General features: G+C 42.3%; 1 protein-coding gene across 1 annotated transcript in view; it reads left to right on the top strand.

Moving 5' to 3' along the window:
• The window catches only part of CFAP61 (cilia and flagella associated protein 61), a 411,230-nt gene that overhangs the window by 114,622 nt on the left and 271,833 nt on the right, over positions 1 to 24,775 (top strand). Inside the window, exons 12-16 of the mRNA XM_069768933.1 lie at positions 4,651 to 4,690; positions 13,745 to 13,884; positions 19,403 to 19,529; positions 21,296 to 21,373; positions 22,320 to 22,526. Coding sequence (XP_069625034.1) covers positions 4,651 to 4,690; positions 13,745 to 13,884; positions 19,403 to 19,529; positions 21,296 to 21,373; positions 22,320 to 22,526 — 592 coding nt within the window. The remainder of the gene's footprint in view (positions 1 to 4,650; positions 4,691 to 13,744; positions 13,885 to 19,402; positions 19,530 to 21,295; positions 21,374 to 22,319; positions 22,527 to 24,775) is intronic.

Genomic DNA, 24,775 nt, shown 5'->3' with positions numbered 1-24,775 from the left:
AATGTAAACTCATGGGAAACTGCTGCGGATCCGCAGCGTTTTCCGCAGCGTGTGCACATACCTTTAGAATTAGGCTATGTGCACACGGTGCGGATTTGGCTGCGGATCCGCAGCGGATTGGCCGCTGCGGATCCGCAGCAGTGTTCCATCAGGTTTACAGTACCATGTAAACCTATGGAAAACCAAATCCGCTGTGCCCATGGTGCGGAAAATACCGCACGAAAACGCTGCGTTGTATTTTCCGCAGCATGTCAATTCTTTGTGCGGATTCCGCAGCGTTTTACACCTATTCCTCAATAGGAATCCGCAGGTGAAATCCGCAGTAAATCCGCAGGTAAAACGCAGTGCCTTTTACCCGCGGATTTTTCAAAAATGGTGCGGAAAAATCTCACACGAATCCGCAACGTGGGTACATAGCCTTAGGGTTAGGGTTGGGTTGGAATTAGGGTTGTGGTTAGGGTTAGGGGTGTGTTGGGGTTAGGGTTGTGGTTAGGGTTACGGCTACAGTTGGGATAAGGGTTAGGGGTGTGTTGGCGTTAGAATTGAGGGGTTTCCACTGTTTAGGCACATCAGGGGGTCTCCAAACGCAACATGGCGCCACCATTGATTCCAGCCAATCTTTTATTCAAAAAGTCAAATGGTGCTCCTTCCCTTCCGAGCCCCGACGTGTGCCCAAACAGTGGTTTACCCCCACATATGGGGTATCAGCGTACTCAGGACAAACTGGGCAACAATTACTGGGGTCCAATTTCTCCTGTTACCCTTGAGAAAATAAAAAATTGCTTGCTAAAACATCATTTTTGAGGAAAGAAAAATGATTTTTTATTTTCACGGCTCTGCGTTGTAAACGTCTGTGAAGCACTTGGGGGTTCAAAGTGCTCACCACATATCTAGATAAGTTCCTTGGGGGGGTCTAGTTTCCAAAATGGGGTCACTTGTGGGGGGTTTCTACTGTTTAGGCACACCAGGGGCTCTGCAAACGCAACGTGACGCCCGCAGACCATTCCATCAAAGTCTGCATTTCAAAAGTCACTACTTCCCTTCTGAGCCCCGACGTGTGCCCAAACAGTGGTTTACCCCCACATATGGGGTATCAGCGTACTCAGGAGAAACTGGACAACAACTTTTGGGGTCCAATTTCTCCTGTAACCCTTGGGAAAATAAAAAATTCTGGGCTAAAAAATTATTTTTGAGGAAAGAAAACGTATTTATTATTTTCACTGCTCTGTGCTATAAACTTCTGTGAAGCACTTGGGGGTTCAAAGTGCTCACCTCACATCTAGATAAGTTCCTTTCGGGGTCTAGTTTCCAAAATGGGGTCACTTGTGGGGGGTTTCTACTGTTTAGGCACACCAGGGGCTCTGCAAACGCAACGTGACGCCCGCAGACCATTCCATCAAAGTCTGCATTTCAAAAGTCACTACTTCCCTTCTGAGCCCCGACATGTGCCCAAACTGTGGTTTACCCCCACATATGGGGTATCAGCGTACTCAGGAGAAACTGTACAACAACTTTTGGGGTCAAATTTCTCCTGTTACCCTTGGGAAAATAATAAATTGCAGGCTAAAAAATCATTTTAGAGAAAATAAAATTTTTATTTTATTTTCATGGCTCTGCGTTATAAACTTCTGTGAAGCACTTGGAAGTTCAAAGTCCTCACCACACATCTAGATTAGTTCCTTTGGGGGTCTAGTTTCCAAAATGGGGTCATATGTGGGGGATCTCCAATGTTTAGGCACACAGGGGCTCTCCAAACGTGACATGGTGTCCGCTAATGATTGGAGCTAATTTTCCATTTAAAAAGCCAATTGGCGTGCCTTCCCTTCCGAGCCCTGCCGTGCGCCCAAACAGTGGTTTACCCCCACATATGGGGTATCAGCGTACTCAGGACAAACTGGACAACAACATTTGCGGTCCAATTTCTCCTATTACCCTTGGCAAAATAGGAAATTCCAGGCTAAAAATCATTTTTGAGGAAAGAAAAATTATTTTTTATTTTCATGGCTCTGCATTATAAACTTCTGTGAAGCACCTGGGGGTTTAAAGTGCTCAATATGCATCTAGATAAGTTCCTTGGGGGGTCTAGTTTCCAAAATGGGGTCACTTGTGGGGGAGCTCCAATGCATAGGCACACAGGGGCTCTCCAAACGCGACATGGTGTCCGCTAACAATTGGAGCTAATTTTCCATTCAAAAAGTCAAATGGCGCGCCTTCCCTTCCGAGCCCTGCCGTGTGCCCAAACAGTGGTTTACCCCCACATATGAGGTATCGGCGTACTCGGGAGAAATTGCCCAACAAATTTTAGGATTCATTTTATCCTATTGCCCATGTGAAAATGAAAAACTGAGGCGAAAATAATTTTTTTGTGAAAAAAAAAAGTACTTTTTCATTTTTACAGATCAATTTGTGAAGCACCTGAGGGTTTAAAGTGCTCAATATGCATCTAGATAAGTTCCTTGGGGGGTCTAGTTTCCAAAATGGGGTCATTTGTGGGGGAGCTCCAATGTTTAGGCACACGGGGGCTCTCCAAACACGACATGGTGTCCGCTAACGATGGAGATAATTTTTCATTCAAAAAGTCAAATGGCGCTCCTTCCCTTCCGAACCTTACCATGTGCCCAAACAGTGGTTTACCCCCACATGTGAGGTATCGGTGTACTCATGAGAAATTGCCCAACAAATTTTAGGATCCATTTTATCCTGTTGCCCATGTGAAAATGAAAAAAATTGAGGCTAAAAGAATTTTTTTGTGAAAAAAAAGTACTTTTTCATTTTTACGGATCAATTTGTGAAGCCCCCGGGGGTTCAAAGTTCTCACTATGCATCTAGATAAGTTCCTTGGGGCGTCTAGTTTCCAAAATGGGGTCACGTGTGGGGGAGCTCCAATTTTTAGGCACACGGGGGCTCTCCAAACGTGACATGGTGTCCGCTAAAGAGTGGAGCCAATTTTTCATTCAAAAAGTCAAATGGCGCTCCTTCCCTTCCAAGCCCTGCCGTGCGCCCAAACAGTGGTTTACCCCCACATATGAGGTATCAGCGTACTCAGGACAAATTGGACAACAACTTTCGTGGTTCAGTTTCTCCTTGTACCATTGGGAAAATAAAAAAAATGTTGCTAAAAGATAATTTTTGTGACTAAAAAGTTAAATGTTCATTTTTTCCTTCCATGTTGCTTCTGCTGCTGTGAAGCACCTGAAGGGTTAAAAAACTTCTTGAATGTGGTTTTGAGCACCTTGAGGGGTGCATTTTTTAGAATGGTGTCACTTTTGGGTATTTTCAGCCATATAGACCCCTCAAACTGACTTCAAATGTGAGGTGGTCCCTAAAAAAATGGTTTTGTAAATTTCGTTGTAAAAATGAGAAATCGCTGGTCAAATTTTAACTCTTATAACTTCCTAGCAAAAAAAAATTTTGTTTCCAAAATTGTGCTGGTGTAAAGTAGACATGTGGGAAATGTTATTTATTAACTATTTTGTGTCACATAACTCTCTGGTTTAACAGAATAAAAATTCAAAATGTGAAAATTGCGAAATTTTCAAAATTTTCGCCAAATTTCCGTTTTTATCACAAATAAACGCAGAATTTATTGACCTAAATTTACCACTAACATGAAGCCCAATATGTCACGAAAAAACAATCTCAGAACCGCTAGGATCCGTTGAAGCGTTCCTGAGTTATTACCTCATAAAGGGACACTGGTCAGAATTGCAAAAAACGGCCAGGTCATTAAGGTCAAAATAGGCTGGGTCATGAAGGGGTTAACATCCCAACAGGCCATTCTAGCTCACAAACCCCAAGGCCATAATCTGGCCTTGGATTGCTATGACGACCATCAAGACCACACAATCGCGATCTCAGGGTGCTGATAGGGTTACAGAGGGAGCCCTCTCCTTCTGTTAACATCTAGATGCCGCAGCTTCTATGGGGATATACAACTATGATCTGTGCCAACACTTATCGTGGCCGATGCAGCAGGGTGTCAGCTATAGGCTATGTGCACACTTTGCGGATTCCACTGTGGAATTTTCCGCAGCGGAATTCCAAAATCCGCAGTGAAAACCCGTCGCGGTTTTTACTGCGGATTTCTCGCGGTTTTTACTGCGGTTTCTTATGCGGTTTCTTATGCGGATTTTCATCTGCATTTTCCTATTGGAGCAGGTGAAAATCCGCAGTAAAGAAGTGACATGCCGCGGAATCTAATCCGCTGCGTTTCTGCGCGTTTTTTTTCCGCAGCATGTGCCCAGCGTTTTTTGTTTCCCATAGGTTTTCACTATACTGTAACTCATGGGAAACTGCTGCGGATCCGCAGCGGTCAAATCCGCTGCGGATCCGCAGCAAAATCCGCAAAGTGTGAACATAGCCATAGTGTACAGCTGACACCCACTGCATTTTCACCCTTTGGGGGATGCTATTCTGATTTCTCATGCCAATAAAAGTCGTAACGGTGTTCATTAGGAGTTAAGTTAAAAAGAAACACTTTACATGAGATAATCAAGTTGTGTAGTTTTATATAAGTAAAATACAGAATTACCGGTCACTGTGTTTTGAAATATTAATGCTCCCACGATCATATCAAAATTCCTCCTAGTTTTTACTTTAAGCTTTTTCGAGTTCTCTAACAATTTTTTTGTTTCTCTTCTTAATATACAGGTCCATTGATTTTTTGAGTCATGTCTTCCAGCTATTTCCTGTAAGTATAATTCATCAAAAAATGAAACTAATGACAAGAAGAAATCCTCTTATTCTTGAGAAAACAATAAAACTTGAAGCAGCCAGTGTTAGTCCCTATGTAAACGCAGATCTGTACAAGAGCGCACAGACGGTGATCGGTCAAGTGGGAAAGTTCACAATGCTGCATCAGACGGAGTATGTCAGGTCTGTTGTAAGGCTATGTGCACACGTCAGGATTTCTGGCAGAAATTTTCCTGACATGTGTTTTTTTTCGAGTTTTTTTTTTCACTTTTTTTCGCATTTTTATGCGTTTTTGATGTGTTTTTTCTTGCGCTTTTTCCAGATGCATAGAATAGCGGAAAAAACACAGAAAATCCGCAAAATTAATGAACATGCTGCTTTTTTTTACCGCAACGCATCATGTGCACAAAATTGCAGAATGCATTCTAAATGATAGAATGCATAATGTATGCGTTTTTAATGAGTTTTTATTGCGCTTTTATCGAAAAAAACGCGAAAAAACCTGATTGTGTGCACATACATAGATCTTCATTATCTATGCTATCATAGCATATAATGGCCATTTACTGGGAATTATGTTTGCATAGAGTCCTTGTAATGAGAAAATTGCGGCCCTGCGCTTAGTAACCCGATGTTTACCCTGGTTACCGGCATCGTTGGTCGCTGGAGAGCGGTCTGTGTGACAGCTATCCAGCGACCAAACAGCTACGCTGCAGCGATCCGGATCGTTGTCTGGATCGCTGCAGCGTCGTTTAGTGTGAAGGTACCTTTACCATCAGTGTTTGATCTGTGTTTGGTTGTTACCATCAGTGTTTGGTCTGCGTCTGATTGTTACCATCAGTGTTTGGTCTGCGTCTGATTGTTACCATCAGTGTTTGGTCTGTGTCTGGTTGTTACCATCAGTGTTTGGTCTGTGTTTGGTTGTTACCATCAGTGTTTGGTCTGCGTCTGGTTGTTACCATCAGTGTTTGGTCTGCGTCTGGTTGTTACCATCAGTGTTTGGTCTGTGTCTGGTTGTTACCATCAGTGTTTGGTCTGTGTTTGGTTGTTACCATCAGTGTTTGGTCTGCGTCTGATTGTTACCATCCGCTTCAAGTCTGCGCTCACTGCCGCAAAACAAACTTACTTCTCATCCCTCATATCCTCCCTGTCCCACAACCCTAAACAGCTTTTCAACACTTTCAATTCTCTTCTCCGTCCCCCCGCACCTCCTCCCTCCCCCCTCATTTCTGCTGATGACTTTGCCTCTTTCTTTAAACAGAAGATCGATATGATCAGAGAAAGCTTTGGCCCACAGCGCCCACTACCCCTCTTAGCTCCTCAACCCTGCTCCTCAAAGACCAGCTTCTCCACCATGACAGAAGATCAGCTCTCCACCCTCCTGTAAAGATCACACCTCACCACCTGCACGTTTGACCCGCTCCCATCCCACCTCATCCCTAACCTTTCCACGGTCTTCATCCCAACCCTAACGCACCTCTTCAACCTCTCACTCACAACAGGTGTCTTTCACTCATCCTTCAAGCATGCCAAGATCACACCCATCCTCAAAAAGCCCTCCCTCGACCCATCCTCTGTGTCTAGCTATCGCCCAATATCTCTTCTCCCTTATGCCTCCAAATTGCTGGAGCAACACGTCCATCTTGAACTGTCTTCCCACTTCTCCTCCTGCTCCCTCTACAATCAGGCTTCCGTTCCCATCACTTAACTGAAACTGCCCTAACTAAAGTCACCAATGACCTACTAACTGCCAGGAGCAAGCGACACTACTCTGTACTCCTTCTCCTGGACCTGTCTTCTGCCTTTGACACTGTAGACCACTCCCTTTTGCTACAAATCCTCTCATCCCTTGGCATCACAGACTTGGCCCTTTCCTGGATCTCGTCATATCTGACAGACCGAACATTCAGTGTCTCCCTCCCCCACACCACCTCCTCACTTCGCCCCTTGTCAGTCGGTGTTCCTCAAGGCTCTGTTCTAGGACCCCTACTCTTCTCCATCTACACTTTCGGCCTGGGACAGCTCATAGAATCCCACGGTTTGCAGTACCATCTCTACGCTGATGACACGCAGATCTACCTCTCCGGACCTGACCTCTCCTCCTTGCTTACCAAAATCCTGCACTGTCTGTCTGCCATTTCAGCCTTCTTTTCTGCTCGCTTTCTACAACTGAACATGGACAAAACAGAATTCATCATCTTTCCCCCATCTCACTCTACCCCTCCACCAGACCTATCCATCAATGTCAATGGCTGCTCACTATCCCCAGTCCCACACGCCCGGTGCCTCGGGGTGATCCTCGACTCTGCCCTCTCTTTCAAGCCACATATCCAAGCCCTTGCCTCCTCCTGTCGTCTCAAACTCAAAAATATTTCCCGGATCTGCCCTTTCCTTGACCGCAACACTGCAAAAACGCTAGTGCATGCCCTTATCATCTCCCGCCTCGACTACTGCAACCTCCTACTCTCTGGACTCCCCTCTAGCACTCTGGCACCACTCCAATCCATCCTACACTCTGCTGCCCGACTAATCCACCTGTCCCCTCGCTATTCCCCAGCCTCTCCCCTGTGTCAAGCCCTTCACTGGCTTCCTATCGCCCAGAGACTCCAGTTCAAAACCCTCACACTGACATACAAAGCCATCCACAACCTGTCTCCTCCATACATCTGTGACATGGTCTCCCGGTACCTACCTACACGCAACCTCCGATCCTCCCAAGACCTCCTTCTCTACTCCCCTCTCATCTCTTCTTCCCATAACTGCATCCAAGACTTCTCCCATGCTTCCCCCATACTCTGGAACTCTCTACCCCAACACATCAGACTCGCGCCTACCATAGAAACCTTCAAAAAGAACCTGAAGACTCATCTCTTCTGACAAGCCTACAGCCTGCAGTGATCCTCAACCTACTGAACAGCCGCACAGCCAGCTCTTCCCTCTCCTAGTGTATCCTCACCCACCCCCTACAGACTGTGAGCCCTCGCGGGCAGGGTCCTCCCTCCTTATGTACTCGTGTGCCTTGTTATCTGCTCATGTTTAATGTATTTGTCTATATTTGCCCCGTATTCACATGTAAAGCGCCATGGAATAAATGGCGCTATAAAAATGTATAATAATAATAATAATCAGCGTTTGGTCTGCGTCTGATTGTTACCATCAGTGTTTGGTCTGCGTCTGATTGTTACCATCAGTGTTTGGTCTGTGTCTGGTTGTTACCATGTGTTTGGTCTGTGTCTGGTTGTTACCATCAGTGTTTGGTCTGCGTCTGATTGTTAAGGTACCTTCACACATAACGATATCGTTAACGATATCGTTGCTTTTTGTGACGTAGCAACGATATCGTTAAGGAAATCGTTCTGTGTGACAGCGACCAACGATCAGGCCCCTGCTGTGATGTCGTTGGTCGCTGAACAAAGTCCAGAACTTTATTTCGTCGCTGGATCTCCCGCTGACATCGCTGGATCAGCGTGTGTGACACCGATCCAGCGATGTCTTCACTGGTAACCAGGGTAAACATCGGGTTACTAAGTGCAGGGCCGCGCTTAGTAACCCGATGTTTACCCTGGTTACCAGCGTAAAAGTAAAAAAAAAACAAACACTACATACTTACCTACCGCTGTCTGTCCCCGGCGCTGTGCTCTGCACTCCTCCTGTACTGGCTGTGAGCGTCGGTCAGCCGGAAAGCAGAGCGGTGACATCACCGCTCTGCTTTCCGGCCGCTGTGCTCACAGCCAGTACAGGAGGAGTGCAGAGAAGCTGAGCGCCGGGGACAGACAGCGGTAGGTAAGTATGTAGTGTTTGTTTTTTTTTACTTTTACGCTGGTAACCAGGGTAAACATCGGGTTACTAAGCACGGCCCTGCGCTTAGTAACCCGATGTTTACCCTGGTTACCGGCATCGTTGGTCGCTGGAGAGCTGTCTGTGTGACAGCTCTCCAGCGACCAAACAGCGACGCTGCAGCGATCCGGATCGTTGTCGGTATCGCTGCAGCGTCGCTTAAGGCCCCTTCACATTAAGCGACGCTGCAGCGATACCGACAACGATCCGGATCGCTGCAGCGTCGCTGTTTGGTCGCTGGAGAGCTGTCACACAGACAGCTCTCCAGCGACCAACGATGCCGGTAACCAGGGTAAACATCGGGTAACTAAGCGCAGGGCCGCGCTTAGTAACCCGATGTTTACCCTGGTTACCATGCTAAAAGTAAAAAAAAAACAAACACTAGATACTTACCTAACGCTGTCTGTCCTCCAGCGCTGTGCTCTGCTTCTCTGCACTCCTCCTGTACTGTCTGGGAGCCGGAAAGCAGAGCGGTGACGTCACCGCTCTGCTTTCCGGCTCACAGCCAGTACAGGAGGAGTGCAGAGCGCAGCGCTGGAGGACAGACAGCGTTAGGTAAGTATCTAGTGTTTTTTTTTTTTTACTTTTAGCATGGTAACCAGGGTAAACATCGGGTTACTAAGCGCGGCCCTGCGCTTAGTTACCCGATGTTTACCCTGGTTACCAGTGAAGACATCGCTGGATCGGTGTCACACACGCCGATCCAGCGATGTCTCCAGGGAGTCCAGCGACGAAATAAAGTTCTGGACTTTATTCAGCGACCAACGATCTCCCAGCAGGGGCCTGATCGTTGGTCGCTGTCACACAGAACGATTTCATTAACGATATCGTTGCTACGTCACAAATAGCAATGATATCGTTAACAATATCGTTATGTGTGAAGGTACCTTTAATGTGAAGGGGCCTTTACCATCAGTGCTTGGTCTGTGTCTGGTTGTTACCATCAGTGTTTGGTCTGTGTCTGGTTGTTACCATCAGTGTTTGGTCTGTGTCTGATTGTTACCATCAGTGTTTGGTCTGCGTCTGATTGTTACCATCAGTATTTGGTCTGCGTTGGATTGTTACCATCAGTGTTTGGCCTGCGTCTGATTGTTACCATCAGTGTTTGGTCTGCGTCAGATTGTTACCATCAGTGTTTGGTCTGAGTCTGGTTGTTACCATCAGTGTTTGGTCTGTGTCTGGTTGTTACCATCAGTGTTTGGTCTGCGTCTGATTGTTACCATCAGTATTTGGTCTGCGTTGGATTGTTACCATCAGTGTTTGGTCTGCGTCTGATTGTTACCATCAGTGTTTGGTCTGCGTCAGATTGTTACCATCAGTGTTTGGTCTGTGTCTGGTTGTTACCATTAGTGTTTGGTCTGTGTCTGATTGTTACCATGTGTTTGGTCTGCGTCTGATTGTTGCCATAAGTGTTTGGTCTGCGTCGGATTGTTACCATCAGTGTTTGGTCTGTGTCTGGTTGTTACCATCAGTGTTTCGTCTGTGTCTGATTGTTACCATCAGTGTTTGATCTGTGTCTGGTTGTTACCATCAGTGTTTGGTCTGTGTCTGGTTGTTACCATCAGTGTTTGGTCTGTGTCTGGTTGTTACCATCAGTGTTTCGTCTGTGTCTGATTGTTACCATCAGTGTTTGGTCTGCGTCGGATTGTTACCATCAGTGTTTGCTCTGCGTCGGATTGTTACCATCAGTGTTTGGTCTGCGTCTGATTGTTACCATCAGTGTTTGGTCTGCGTCGGATTGTTACCATCAGTGTTTGGTCTGTGTCTGGTTGTTACCATCAGTGTTTGGTCTGCGTCGGATTGTTACCATCAGTGTTTGGTCTGTGTCTGGTTGTTACCATCAGTGTTTCGTTCATGATTTTCTTGTATGAAATAATAAATGACAAAGCTTTGTTGGCATCCATTTGCGTTGAACCTTTTTTCATCGGCCCATAGTCTTGTATGGGTTTTTTGGATCCGTGATGCTAATCAGAATTGGACTTGTCCTCGTGATTTTTTTATGGACACGCAAGTCTGAATGAGGCCTTATATCGGCCTTAGATAAGATTTTTAGAAATAAGACTGACGATCTGGTAATGAATTATCAAGAGATCCCATCTCATCGCTGGGTGAATAGGTATCTGCGAGGTCGGCCTGGGGCTAGCTATTTTATTAGATGAGCCTGTCCTGAGACAGATGGTGTCTGTATCTTATAAGCTGTGTGGATGCACTGTTCAGTAATAAGTCTCTGAAAAATTTGTTTTTTTTTTTCTTCTATTATTAGGGTATTTCTGTCATATGGTAACAAAGGACTTGACTAGGGTTACGTGTCGACATTAAATCTCAGCATTAGATGTAATGATTTCCTATGGTGACACGTTGTGATGGTGACACAAGTCACAAATGTCTTAGGTGTTCTGTCGCTGGTCGCAAGTCACATGTGACACATTTACTGTAGACTTTAATGTGAGTCTCATGTGACATGAGACTTATCTGTCACTAATATAGTGTTGTGCGACAGCTAATGTAGTATAGTTCTTCTGATTAGTTGTGTCGCTTACCCCATGTGCAGGTAATTGTAGTAGCTTAGTTATCCATGGTTACAACCATATAGTGTGCAGCTAGCTAGTTGTTAATGGTTGTAACTATGGATACCTAAGCTGATAAATAAATAATAAGTACTGCAATGCCGTTCAAATTGGGTAAGCTACATAGCTTATCAGAAGAACTATGCTACTTTTCTAATTGTAGGTATTTGCTAATATTATTATTACACCCACTACATATTGGGATAGCATCTTGGAGATGTGAATACATTTTAAGTCTTGTGTTATACCCCCAAATCAACATTTCCCATTGTGTGCCCCATCAGCTTAAATTTGAGCAGGTCTTTTCTTATCTGCTAAGATGTCATTTGAAGAAGACACTGACATTTCCTATAGCAATTCTATTTCATGTAACTCTGTATTGTCCCGTTCCTCTGTTATTCCTACTAGAAATGTATAAAATATATCAATACATTGGCAACAGGGTGTTGGGGCAAGAATGAAAGAAATGTGTTCCATACGTCACTTCTGGTTTTTCTTTTGTATTTGGCTGCCGTCACACTAGCAGTATTTGGTCAGTATTTTACATCAGTATTTCTATTATATTTATAATATAATATACTCTATTTGTTCCACTCCTGGTTTTGGCTTCCAAATACTGATGTAAAATACTGACCAAATACTGCTAGTGTGACGGCAGCCTTTCTCTGGTTTTTAGTAAATTTTGTTGAGAAAAAAATCTATAGAAATAAAACATTATACATATTTTAGGTTAAGGACCCTTCTGTGTATTATAGATTAGTCCTCCAGGATGATTACAGATCACTTGTCACATAATAATCCCACTTTACCATCATGTTTCTTTCTATATCTTCTACTAATCTTGAGCTGCAGCCTGTCCTATCATTTAGAGCTGCATTCACAACTCTGCGGGCTTCAGGACGGAACTCTCCCATCTCAATGTCAGCAGGAATTAGGGGGGATCTCTTTTTAGGAGCCTTACAAAGAACATCTTTCTTTCCTGAAGACCTGCCCTCTCATACATTACATGGACAACCCAGACAGATTTGGACCAGTATTTTGTAAACCTATCCACTGGATAAATGCTAGCTTATTTATCGGTCGTCGGTCTCCAACCACTATGACCCGCACCAATCGGCAGGTCAGGGAACTTTTATCCCCGTTAGAATGGAGCGGTTTACTGCAGCGCCAATCATTCTCTGTGAGGCTGTCATGTGCCGCGCTTGACTTTATTCGGCAGTCCCATAGAGAAAGAATGAAGCAGCAGTCAGGCATTCGACCTGTCATGTCATTTTGTTGTGGGGATAAAAGTTTCCCATCAGAGATTTAAAGAAAAAAATCCCCGTTCTGCCGATCAGTCTGGGTCCCGGCGATGGGACACACTCCCGTGGATAGGTAATAACTTGTTTTCATTGGATAATTAAATAAAATTAAATTACCCCCGTGGTGGTCCTGTATAAAAACAGGATACTTAGGCCTCATTCCCATGTTCATTTTTCACGTATGTGTTTCATCTTTGTTTTTCATGGATAGAACACCAACCTTTTATAGTCTGATTACATATCAGGATTCTTTTACAGACCGAGTTTCCGAAAAAAAAAAAAAGGAAATATAATTTTTAATTGAGTCACGGATCAAACTCACCTGTTCAGATCAATGGGTCTGTTAAAAATGAAAATAACAGATGGCACAATTATGCCATCTCTGTGTCCTCTGAGTGCTGCCCTGGTTTTACTGGCTAATGGGAGGTAGGAATCATTTTTCTTTTTGCATTTGAGAAAAAACGGATGACAAAGTGATGGTAAAAACCATCACACCGACGAGAAATTGGCGAATACTGTATCCTACACACTGGTAAAAGGAGGTCCGATTTTTATCATATTCAATAAAAATGGTCATCAAATTGAAGCTTTAAGACCCCATACACATTAAACTAATATTGGCTGAATCCGCCAGCATCGACAGGTTTGGCCGACGGTCGAATATTTATGCGTGTGCCAGCCAACTGATGGTGGGAAGAGATTTCAATCGTGTACTTCTGATTTCGGACTGCCAATTGCATTGTTCTCCCAGAGAGAAACCACCGGCCGATGTGTCGTCGGAGAACACCGGGGAACTCGGCTGAACAAACGCTCCTTGTGTATGGGAGAGGTGGTCGAGATGGCCGTCAGCCATTAGCTGAAGCATCGTTCATCCGACAGCCGCAGATTACAGCTCATCCTTGGGGTACCAGTAGGAAGAATCGTTATCACTTTATTGTCGAACAAATGGAGGTTGTCCACAGCGGAGAGCCTCCTTATAGTGCCAACTCCAGCCCCATAACTGATCATACAGTTAGTAAGTTGGATCAAGACAAATTTCTAGAACACATGAAAGATTTACAGGGTGCAGCGATAAATAATTTCCACTCTAAATGTTTGACAAACACAATGAGTATAATTAAAGCTAAGGCGGTATTAATGTAGGTAAAGTATTATCGCTCATGTAATGCTATGGTGCTGTTTATTTATAAGGTGCCCCTGCCAGCCTCCACCATCTCCAGTGAATGAAATCATTCCAGGCTAATACTGGGATCTCTGATGCATGAAACATTTTAATTAATTAGTATTTATTCCCAGTTGTATGATATGCATGGATTCCAGTAATGTGTTTGTGTTCCATTGCTCAAGGATAAAGACTTCTGCATCATCACGGTTCCTCACCTCACCCCTGAATTTCCTCTGCTCCAGAGCTTTGTGCGAGCGGTGCCCCTGAGTACATGCACTTTGCCTCAGGAGCTTTATATTTTCCACCGCGCTGGCTTGATCAAGTAAGTGGAAAATCAACCTCAGCAATCTCTGCTTGTCTTTTTTTTTTTTTACACCTGCACGTGTGAGCAAATAGGATCACAATATATTGTCATGTCAATGCGCACCGCCTGACTCCAGCCATCCGCTGCTTTTTTATTCAAGCTGTATTAAAAAAAAGATGAAAAGGATGCCCTAATTTAAAAAAAAAAATCATACTACGAACAAATATACAAGTACGTCCACTTTTTCTGATATAATGAGCCTTTTGTACAATGTCTTCTTTGTGTTTGTAATAGGTTTTATACCTCATTTATGTAGAGTGGTCTAGGATCTATAGTTGTCATAATCTCAGACCTGATTTAAAAACATGACGTCTTTTTATTAAACTCTTTTTTTATTATAGTTCTAGTCAAGGTAGAAAAAGAAGAATTTAGTTTTAATTTAGAATTAACAGATAAATAGATAGATGATAAATAATAGATAATAAAATAGACCGATAATAGAATAGATATGATAGATAGATAGATAGATAGATAGATAGATAGATCTTTCCTGAGAAGGGGCCTATAGCGCAACACCAAAACCAAAGAAATGAGCTGGACTATAAGCTGGTATACATGCAAAGTGTAAGAGCATGTTCAAACTGTGGCCATTTTACAGACAAAACCTAGGAAAAAAAAACAAAACAAAATGAGCATATACCCTACAGCAAGTAAATAACATAACACAACCAGGGAAAACTCAAACATAAGAGACCCAAAGGAGTATATAACAAATATTTATTGATACAATATAACAAAGCAAGATAAACACTACCAAGCAGGTAAAAGACAGATACAGGTGGTCCGCATAAATAACAATAGCCCAAACCCTGACCATGTACTGAAAAAAATAGCACTAATACTAAAGAAATAACAAAATCAAAAAAATATAGTATAATTGTGCAAATACCAAATGTAAATTCTAAAGTGCAAATGCTAGCTAAAGTGCTATAGTAATACAGGTGCTACACTAATTAAGCCACCCAGGCCCCATTCAAAACCTATGCTGGAAGCACACCAATCCTAAATAGTATGCAAAGTGCATGGAGTGCCAGGATAGGGAGAGATGGGATAAAGTGCACACATATGTATAAGGTCAGGGGATGCCAAGAATAATAAAGTACGTAAAAGGAGAAAATACCTACATGCAGAAAACCATCTGAAGTCCTAGCCTGCCGCCTCAACGCGCGTTTCGCCGGTCTTCGTCAGGTAAATAGTAATAGTACCTGTAATTAACATAGGGTACTTGGTTAACGCTATTTTGATCAAAAAGGCGTAAAACCCACGACAAGGTGTACCCATCAGAACGGTCCTAACATGTATCTAGTATTAAAACTTTACCATGTGTCAAACGATGTTAATGTGAATAAAGGCAGAGACGGACAGGGCCCCAACTGAGACACCCATTCATGGGAAGCTATACAGATGAAATACTTCGCTCAGAAATGGGGTCCAAGACTCTGTTTGTACAAAGTACAAGAGAATACCTGCAAATTGTAAAAGCACATTTACTCTGTCGCTATGCTCATTTTGGTTTGTTTTCCTTGGACTTTGTATGTAACATTATAGTAGAGCAAAAAAAGCAAATATGCAAGTAGGTAGTCTTATAATCTGTCATGAATATTATGGGAAGAAATTGGAGGGAGCTTCATAAAGTCCAACTAACACGTGTGATGTCTGCATAGTCATGGTCGTGAGTTCTTCATTCAGATCTGGTCATGATGTAGATTTTATGTAGGCAGTGAGCTAGAGATAAAGACTAGGACTTGACACGGGACCAGGGCAGCACAAATCAAATTTCTCAGGTAGCCCATCACATTCTTGTGTTATTATAGCCCCATGTGGGGGACTTAGATGTCCTTTAGTTGTGATATCATCTGTGTGTTGCGTCAAAGTCCTCCTTGTGTGTAGTGATATTTATGGCATTGCCAATATGAATTCATTAAAAGTGTCATCCACCCTTCATCAATTTCCTGTCAACTGTCTATGCATGATCCACCTAAACATCTTCAAAACTGACCCATGAAAAAAACATTGGTCACAAATGTGTATTACTGCCTCGATCACTGTCTATAAGCTCACAGAGACCGCTGAGCATTGTCCTTAGCGATCTATGTCAGTTCTGTATACTTTAAAGAAGTAATGGGTACAGCTTTCTTTCAAAAATTCTCAAGAACAAGGGCTCAGAGGCCCCATCCTGGTGAACGGAAGGTGTCCCAGCACTGGCACCCCCAATTATCATGCCTTAATCACCTATCCCATGGAAAAGTGGTAAATGTTTATTTCATGGGCTTACCCTTCGCATATGGTGCACGTAAATCTCTATCAAGCCTTCCCAACTTTACACCGCACAGCAGGTAGCTGAGAGTACCACTGTGCAGGAAAACATCTAGAAGGAACCACTGCCACTGGCTCTTGGCACCTACTGATTATTAATTGATGGCATATTCTAGGTACACATAATTTACTAAAATGGGGAAACTTCTTAAATCACCGACTCACTATACTGCACTGTAAACTGGATAAAATTGTGGTCTGGATCTCCTGAGGGGAATTCTTTATGTAACAAGCCTAATTCAAGTCCTGGGCTTTTTACTGCATTTGGCCCATCTTTCGCCTGCCAAAAATCAGAAATGTTCTTCAGTCATAGACTCAAGTACATTTCTTCTATAAATTTTGTGGAGTAAATTATTCTGAACCTTTTGGGCCATGTAAGGCCATGCTGCTTCCGCTAAGCTCCGATAGAGCTGAAGTAATAGCGGGAAAAGCGGCCAAACTGTTGCGCAACTACACGTTTTGTAAAGATGGATGACATTTCTATAGCAGGCTTCTTCTAAGAAAGGGCTTGATGTTTGTTTTGGAACCTTCTTCTGTAAGGAAAGGATAGAAAAGTCAATAAATAAATACTGTAAATCCTCACTGCAAATCTTCATATAGGGATGATGTAGGCTTATTATAATCCAACACACAAAGCTGATAATTAGAGATGATAATTAGTCTCATTAGTGGTTTTCACTCCCTGCATAAGATGAATGTGCCATTGTAGAGGTGTTTAATTCAATATCATTGTAATTGTATTCTTCTTGGATAATAAATTACGAATGACCTTAGAAAATTCGCATTGCCTTAACCATTTTGTGTATCGGTTATTAGTAAACATCTTCAGTATGCGACAATACGAAACCATCCTGTTAATTATACATTTGTCATTATTTTTACATCAGTGTGCTTGAATACTTTATTTGTATGCAGAAAGTGGATGCAAAATAGTAAAGAAGTTAATCAAATGGCTAATAGAATCCAGACATCCATCAGAGCTATGGGACTAAGCTTTAATTAATGAGCATAGATCCTACAGATAAGAACACTGAAGCTTAATTAATATGATGTCTTCTGATCATTACATTTCTGGTGGTGTCTAGGAGAAGATAAAATATACATGTTTAGTCCACAGTCACATACATATGTATAATAGATGCCGGGTGCTTGTATTTAACACTTTATAGTATTTCACGTTTGTATTTTTTTTTTTTCATTATTATATAGAGTAAGTGCCAATCTACAGAAGTATTTAGTAAATTGTGCAGAACAAATATCTTGTTTTAAAGGGCTTGTCTCATAGTTACAAGTTATCACTTATGCACAGGATACGTAGAGATGGTGCAAATCAATTTGTAGGACCTCATCCATCTACCACGTCAATATTCTTTGGCAGCTGGATGGGAGCCCTGAGAACTGCCTTTTATTTGGGCTTTATTCACACATCAGTATTCTTGGTCAGTATTTATTTGCCAAAACCAGGAGTTTGTTGAAAACAAAGAACATGTGTCAATCATTCAATTATGGTTTTAACTTCTGCTCTTGGTTTACAAACACTGATGTAATATACTGACCAAATACTGATGTCTGAATGAGGCCTTGGAGATCTTCCGCGGTTCTTCTTTTCATTAGCCGGCCTAGCACAATGTCATGTGCATCACGCTCCCTTTGCCTCTTCATGAATCAGGAGCATCTGTCTCCAGCACATCTCCTCATCAAGACCGGCCTGAACAGTGCCAGTTTTGATGAATTGGGCCTCATGTTTATATCGAAGATTCAGCCTTCTTACCCCTATGAATCAAATACAGATCAAGGCATGGAAACATTTCTAAGCTGTCTCTGTTATGAGATTCAGTGCAATCTGCAGCCCCTTCATTTTGCAGATCGTGAGGGTGTTAGGGTTGGCCTCAACAAGTCAGAAATTGACAGTCTATCCTATAAATTGCTAAATCATCAATTTAAAGAGATCCTGTCATGTGAAAATGCAGATTGATATCGTTATGAAACAGCGGCAACCACATTAAGAGCCCCACTGCCAGGAGAAAGTGAACTTCAACACTCCTGGCAGGCTCTCAGGCTCTCAGTCATACATGTGTGGTCAGCTTAGCTTCAGTAACCGCTCAGTACATAGTCAGTGGCTGCTGTTTCCTCACCCTTCCCTGTGATTGACAGCCAACTCTGTACTGATGCACTGCTTAGCTGGCTGTCAGTCAGTGCCGGGTTGTGGTGACAGCTGCTGCTCACTGTGTACTGAACTGTGACTGAAGCCACTCCTCTATGACTGAAAGCTCTTCTATGACTGAAGCCGGTCCTCTATGACTGAAAGCTTGCTGAGAGCAGCAGCTGTACGGTTTCAGAATGCTGCTCATTAACCCCATATCTGTAGGTTAAAAGCGTTTTTTTACATCACAGGTTCCCTTTAAAACCCCCAAAACCTTTTTGAGAAATGAAAGCTGGCCTCAGATTAATTGTTATGAGCAACAAGACCAGTTTTACGATACTATTGATGAAGTTGTTCTTCAGAGCTTATTACAGGGACTTTTTTTGGTAATTTCTTCACACAAGCAGTGAATGAGCTATGTACCTGTAAGGTCACATCTGGAGGAGCTTCTATCGACAATCAACTTCACACCAGTCATCCATGCGATCAGAACTTGGAGACAAGCTTTTAACACTATGTACAATATACACGACTACATGCATTTATTGTTTTATCAATATTTGTCAAATTGTGAAGGACTCTTTTAATATGCAACGCGAAAAAAAGTTTAAGCATAGAAATAACATCACAAAACTCGTAGTAAAATCCTCGATCTTATTGAAACCCATCCTTTGTCTTCTGATAAGGCAGGGAAGTGTGGATTTTTCATTATCCCAGTGCCATGCTACACAGCATTCCCTCTGAGATCTAAACCAGACTGTGTGCATAAGTACTAAAAGCCAGGGGATTAATGTGCTAATGGTATTGTAGCTGTATTTCCACAAGCTTCTCAGTGTTGCTTCCTGCCTGGGAATAATGGTCCTGAAAGAACAGCTCCTGTGGGCCTCGGCATTGTTCGTGGTGTGTCTTGTAGCTCCAGCTTCATAATAGACTGCATAAGTACATTTAATCTCCAATTAGATTTCATGCAGTCATAAACTAATAATTTACATGAGTTTTTTTTTTACCTTTTTTCAGCTTGTTACAGGTAAGGCCAGCAAAGTCCAGTGATGTACCATCAGTTAGAAACCTAATCGAAAACCTACATGTCCATGAAAGCATATTGGATGACCTCGAGTTCTACAATAAAGCACGAAGGGATGCTGTGAGTGCACTCATTCAGAATTTGTAAAAAATTGATTAACTCATCTCAAGCTTGTTATTACTGTCATGTATCACATTGGTAAACCCGAAGTCAATTTTGCCGCGTAAGGGGGCACATTCTTGTTGGCGAAGCCGAAAATTCTAGATTCCTCTGGTGTATGTAAACAAGGTAACAATTATGGAAAAGAAAAATCAACTAATTTAATGGATAATTTTTTTTGTACAGCCCTGAAAATTTAGAATAAGAGAAGCTAAGTTATTGAACATTAGCAGCTGACCTTAGGTATTAGATAGGAATCTGCCCTTAGATTAAAGAATGTGTGGTTGTACCTTGTCTCCAATGTTAGAAAGAATTTAAATAATGTACATTTCTAAGAATGTATCCATTCCTAATTAAATAATTGTACAGTTATCATCTGAGATTTACATGATGTTCTCACTACTCACACATGGCTGATGTTCATGTGAATACAAAGAATTATATATTAGTCATAGTTTTAAGGGTGAAAGAAGGCACAAATTCATCAAGTTCAACCTGTAACCAAGCATTTTGACTTATTGGAAAGCAAAAACTCCATGAGGCAGTTGCTATTTGCCCCATATTATAAGAAAAAATCCTTCCCTTCCTTATCTGACTGGACAGGGATATTCTTATGTTACCTCTACAGTCTTTGTAGTCTTTCACTCCTGGTTTCTCGCAGGACGCTCACTCTCCTCCGCGAGTGACAGCTCTGGTGAGTAACAGCTCAACACAAGTTCTGCTATAATACATTCAGCTATCGGTGCTTTTTCTGAAGTCTTCACTATTATCACTACATTTACACATAGAGATGCTGGGCATTTGAGCAAGCATATGGCTAAGGAAAGTGAGAGCTGTGATTAGGAGACCTGCTTTTAAATCTGTGGGGCTAACGATTTTGCAAGATTTATAGTGCAGCGCCCCTGGGTCCTGGTCGTTGCAGTAATGTCATTTTCCTCTAGGGGGGAGTGATGTTACGTTTGAAGGCAATAAATGAGATCTCTTTACCAGGTATCACAAACCATGCAACACATTTCATACTCCAGTCCACCAGGGGAAGCTATGCTCCTATTTATTAGGGCACTCTTCACATATGGGTAAAACTGGTGGACCTTTCCCTTTTATTAATGACCCTCCCGAGGGCCACGGACCGGGTCAGCCACCGTGACATCCCCCTTGAGAACCGAAGGACCTGGCACCGAGTACCCCTTGCCCTACACCGGGGCGATCCAATAACAACAGCTTGTCTGGAGCTGAAAGGGAAGGATAGAGAAGTGAGCAACTAAATGCTGTATAAAAATACCGGTAAATGAGCTGGAAAGAAGTGGCTGGGATATTCGGAGTTGACCTCTCTTCTGGAATGTAGCTACTGTGCATTCTTGGCCAGGATCTGGGCAGGCACTAGTGGCTAAGCTGTGTGAAAACCAACTGCACACTATGAAAGATAAAAGCTCTCACAGCAGGAGAAAGACATTAGATAGAAAAAGCAATTCAATTTCAAACTTGCTTACTACCATGTTGTCTAACTAATTAAAGCAATTTAATAACTTAAGACTATTCCTTTATGACAAAACACACTTTAGAACAAACAACTCGCAACCTTGCTCAATCCCATATTTAGACGCTTTTGAAGGTGCTTTCTTGTTCTCAGCTGCAATACAGCCTACAACTCTGATTCATTTACAAGATTGTAAGACTGCATTGGTGGATATGGTTGTCACTCTTATTTTCCATATTACCGTTTGCAGGACGGCACACCGCTGCAGGCGTTTGTTGCTGAAGTAGCTGACCAGTTAGTTGGTATTGCAGTCCTCAGAAATGAAGAGGTAAATTGTTTATGTTGATCTTCTATTCAATAAATGTATGTGCACCAGTACCCAAGGTGGTAAGCCTAAAATTAGTGATACTCCTGGTGTTCACTTGCCTCCAAACTAAATATAATGCAGGACTACCTCTTTTAGATGATCAGTACTTTATCCAGACAATACCACTCCATTCTATACAGATCTTCAGATCTCTAATATGCTTTGCATAGTAGCCTCTTCTTTAGGAAAACAACCCCTCAATTTTTAGTACAAATTTGCGTGGTTGTATAATCATTCTGTCCTGAGGACTATGGACTATTAGAGTGTAACTGAATTTACAATCTATGTGCGTTGGACAGTATTTTGGATCTGTGGGCCATAGTAGGGCTCCAGTTTGAGTGTAAGGCTCCTCTACAGTATCACCTTACATAGTGAGACGACATAGGTAGAGGTATCCTTCACTGGTGGCATTGCTAAAGTAGAATAGCTCTGTAGATATGACACCGGAAGGCTATATGACTACATGTTGGGGAGCTGTGCGCATTTGGCCTACTGCTCAGGTTAATGTATCATTTTCCATTGTACTTTGGTTTACAAAATATGATTTTTTTTTTTTGGCTGCCTTCACTTGGGAACGTGTAGCCTAATTTCATCCATAACGGTCATTTTATAGGTAGAACAGTAGTAGCACAGTACAAACCCCTATGTGTCCAGGCACCCTTCTAATAGTGTCTACAAAAACATACATGAAAAATTAGTATTTATATTTTTTTCGTACAGTGGGATCATATAGTGGATTTTTGTCACAGCATCCATCAATACTGTGACCTCTGTGGGATTTATGGCTGACGGGATGTGTGCATCTCGCCTATTACAGATTGTTATCTAGATTACCTTAGTTTATGTGTTATCTGTATGTAGAGTTACCATATGTATTCCATGTACATTGTTCTTTATTACCTTGTAGGACATTGAGTACATTCGTTCACACTACAACATTGAGGATTTCATCTACTTCAATCACCATCAGCGGGATGAGCACGGACATCTCCACCATTACGCCCTTAATCCTATATTTAAACACTACAGCAGGCATTTCCTGAAAGAGATCCTCCGCTTATCTCACAAGTCCTCTCTATATTACCCTGTGTACCCACCATATGTCAAAAATCAGGTAAATTACTGTGCACAATTAAACTGATAATTCTCTGTGATTAGCTTGAAATTACATTTTTAAAATTAATATATATATTTTTTTTTTATGCCCTTCCTTACCCTTCCTTTTGGTTTGCTGTATCTCAAAATGATTGACAAGAGAGGAAGACTTTAAAAAACACAATCTGAAGATATCATTTTGGAAGATGTTAAAGGGGTTGTCTTCTTTCAGAAAACTTCCTTCTATAGGCTGTGGTAGTCCTAAACGCCACCTATCTGAATCTTACTTACACTCCCTGGGGCCATTGCCAGGTGTCCGCCGCTGTCCTTGTCTCCGTTGTTTGTTTGCAGCACTGATGTCATGTCAACAAGAGCTGCAGCCAGTCGCTAAGCTCAGTGACTCTACTTGTATAGAAGGCACAATATGTTGAGTTCATTGATTGACTGCAGCGCTGTGAACGTGACATCAATGCTGCAGATAAACAACAGAGACTGAGACTGTGACAGAGAGCCAACTTTGGACCCAGTGGGTATAAGTAACACTCTGTTTTATTATGAGTACTGCAGTTTATATAAGAACATTCTCTCAAAGGGGACAATCCCTGTAATGCTATATGTGATCATCCAGTTGTTGATATGTGGATTTCAGGACTTTGCGGTTTTTGCTAGCATGTCACAATAGACTGGATTTGGGGTTGCCCGCTGTAAAGTCACATGGTGCACAAGCTGTCAGAATTCACCAGTATTGCCAGTGAGTTAAAGTTTGCAATTTGCATGCATGTGGTCACATGCCAACTAAACATGCCTGACTTCTCTCAATTCACACGCATTGAGAGAAGCCAGACACATTTAGTCTGAATGTGGCTGGAAGTATGCTAGTCATATACGTGCGATCACATGACTGCCCACTCTCACTGGCAATACCAGTAATTCCTGACAGTGACTGAAGACTTTTATCAGAAGGCAGATCAACCCCTTTGTTAAAATTTGTGGAAAGATAAGGACGGACATATCACTACATTGAATTAGCCTTACAGGGTGCAAAAGATAATTTGGGGTTTTCTCTTATAATGTGGTATTACCATTATGATAAACTTCAATGTGCTTTAGTCAAGTCTACTGAAAAGAGTGAAGATATTTGTAGGATAAAGTAATGTATAGTCCTCTCCTACTGTCCAGACACATGAACATCTCCATCAGATAACAACAGGAAACAGTATTATTTAATTATTTTTTATAATTTTTTTCCCTTTCCCTATTTTAAGGTGGGTTTACACTGGCTATATAGAAGCTGATTGGCGGTGCTTTATTAGGCTGTTTAGAGAGGCTAACTGCACTTCCCATGTGCACAGAACAATCAGGAACAGGTAGTTCTGTGCATGTAGACTGTAAGCTTAAACACCATTTACGTTTTATTCATTCACCAAGAGACTGACAGCCTGTTTACACTGGTCGATTATAAGGAAATTTCAGTTCTTCAATACAAAAAGTGAAATGAAACTCATATTATATAGAGTCATTACAAACAGAGTGATCAAGTATTTATTTCTGGTAATGTTGATGATTATGGCTTACCGCCAATGAAAACCCAAAAGTCATTATCTCAGTAAATTATACTTTATAAAACCAGATTGAAAAATGATTTTAAAATCCGAAATATTGGCCTACTGAACTACTTGGTTGAGGCTCCTTTTGCATCAATTACTGCATCAATGCAGCGTGGCATGGGGGTGATCAGCCTGTGGCACTGCTGAGGTGTTATGGAAGCCCAGGTACCCCATAGATTCTCTTCGCGGTTAAGGTCAGGCTAGTTTGCTGGCCAATCAAGCACAGTGATACTTTTGTTTGTAAACCAGATATTAGTACTTTTGGCAGTGTGGACAGGTGCCAAGTCCCGCTGGAGAATTAAATTTCTATCTCCAAAACGCTTGTCGGCAGAGGGAAGCATGAAGTGCTTTATAATTTCTTGGTAGACGGCTGCGCTGACTTTGGTCTTGATAAAACACAGTGGACCTACACCAGCAGATGGCATGGCTCCCCAAACCATGAATGATTGTGGAAACTTCACACTAGACCTCAAGCAGCTTGGATTGTGGCCTCTCCACTCTTCCTCCAGACTATGGGATCTTGATTCCCAAATTAAATGCAAAATTGACTTTCATCTGAAAACAATACCTTGGACCACTGAGCAACAGTCCAGTTCTTTTTCTGCTTGGCCCAGGTAAGGCTACTTTCACACTAGCGTCGATATGGGGCCATCGCGCTGCG

The sequence above is a fragment of the Ranitomeya imitator genome, chromosome 5, assembly GCF_032444005.1.
Source record: "Ranitomeya imitator isolate aRanImi1 chromosome 5, aRanImi1.pri, whole genome shotgun sequence".
NCBI lineage: Eukaryota > Metazoa > Chordata > Amphibia > Anura > Dendrobatidae > Ranitomeya > Ranitomeya imitator.
This window is presented reverse-complemented; position numbering and strand designations above follow the sequence as displayed.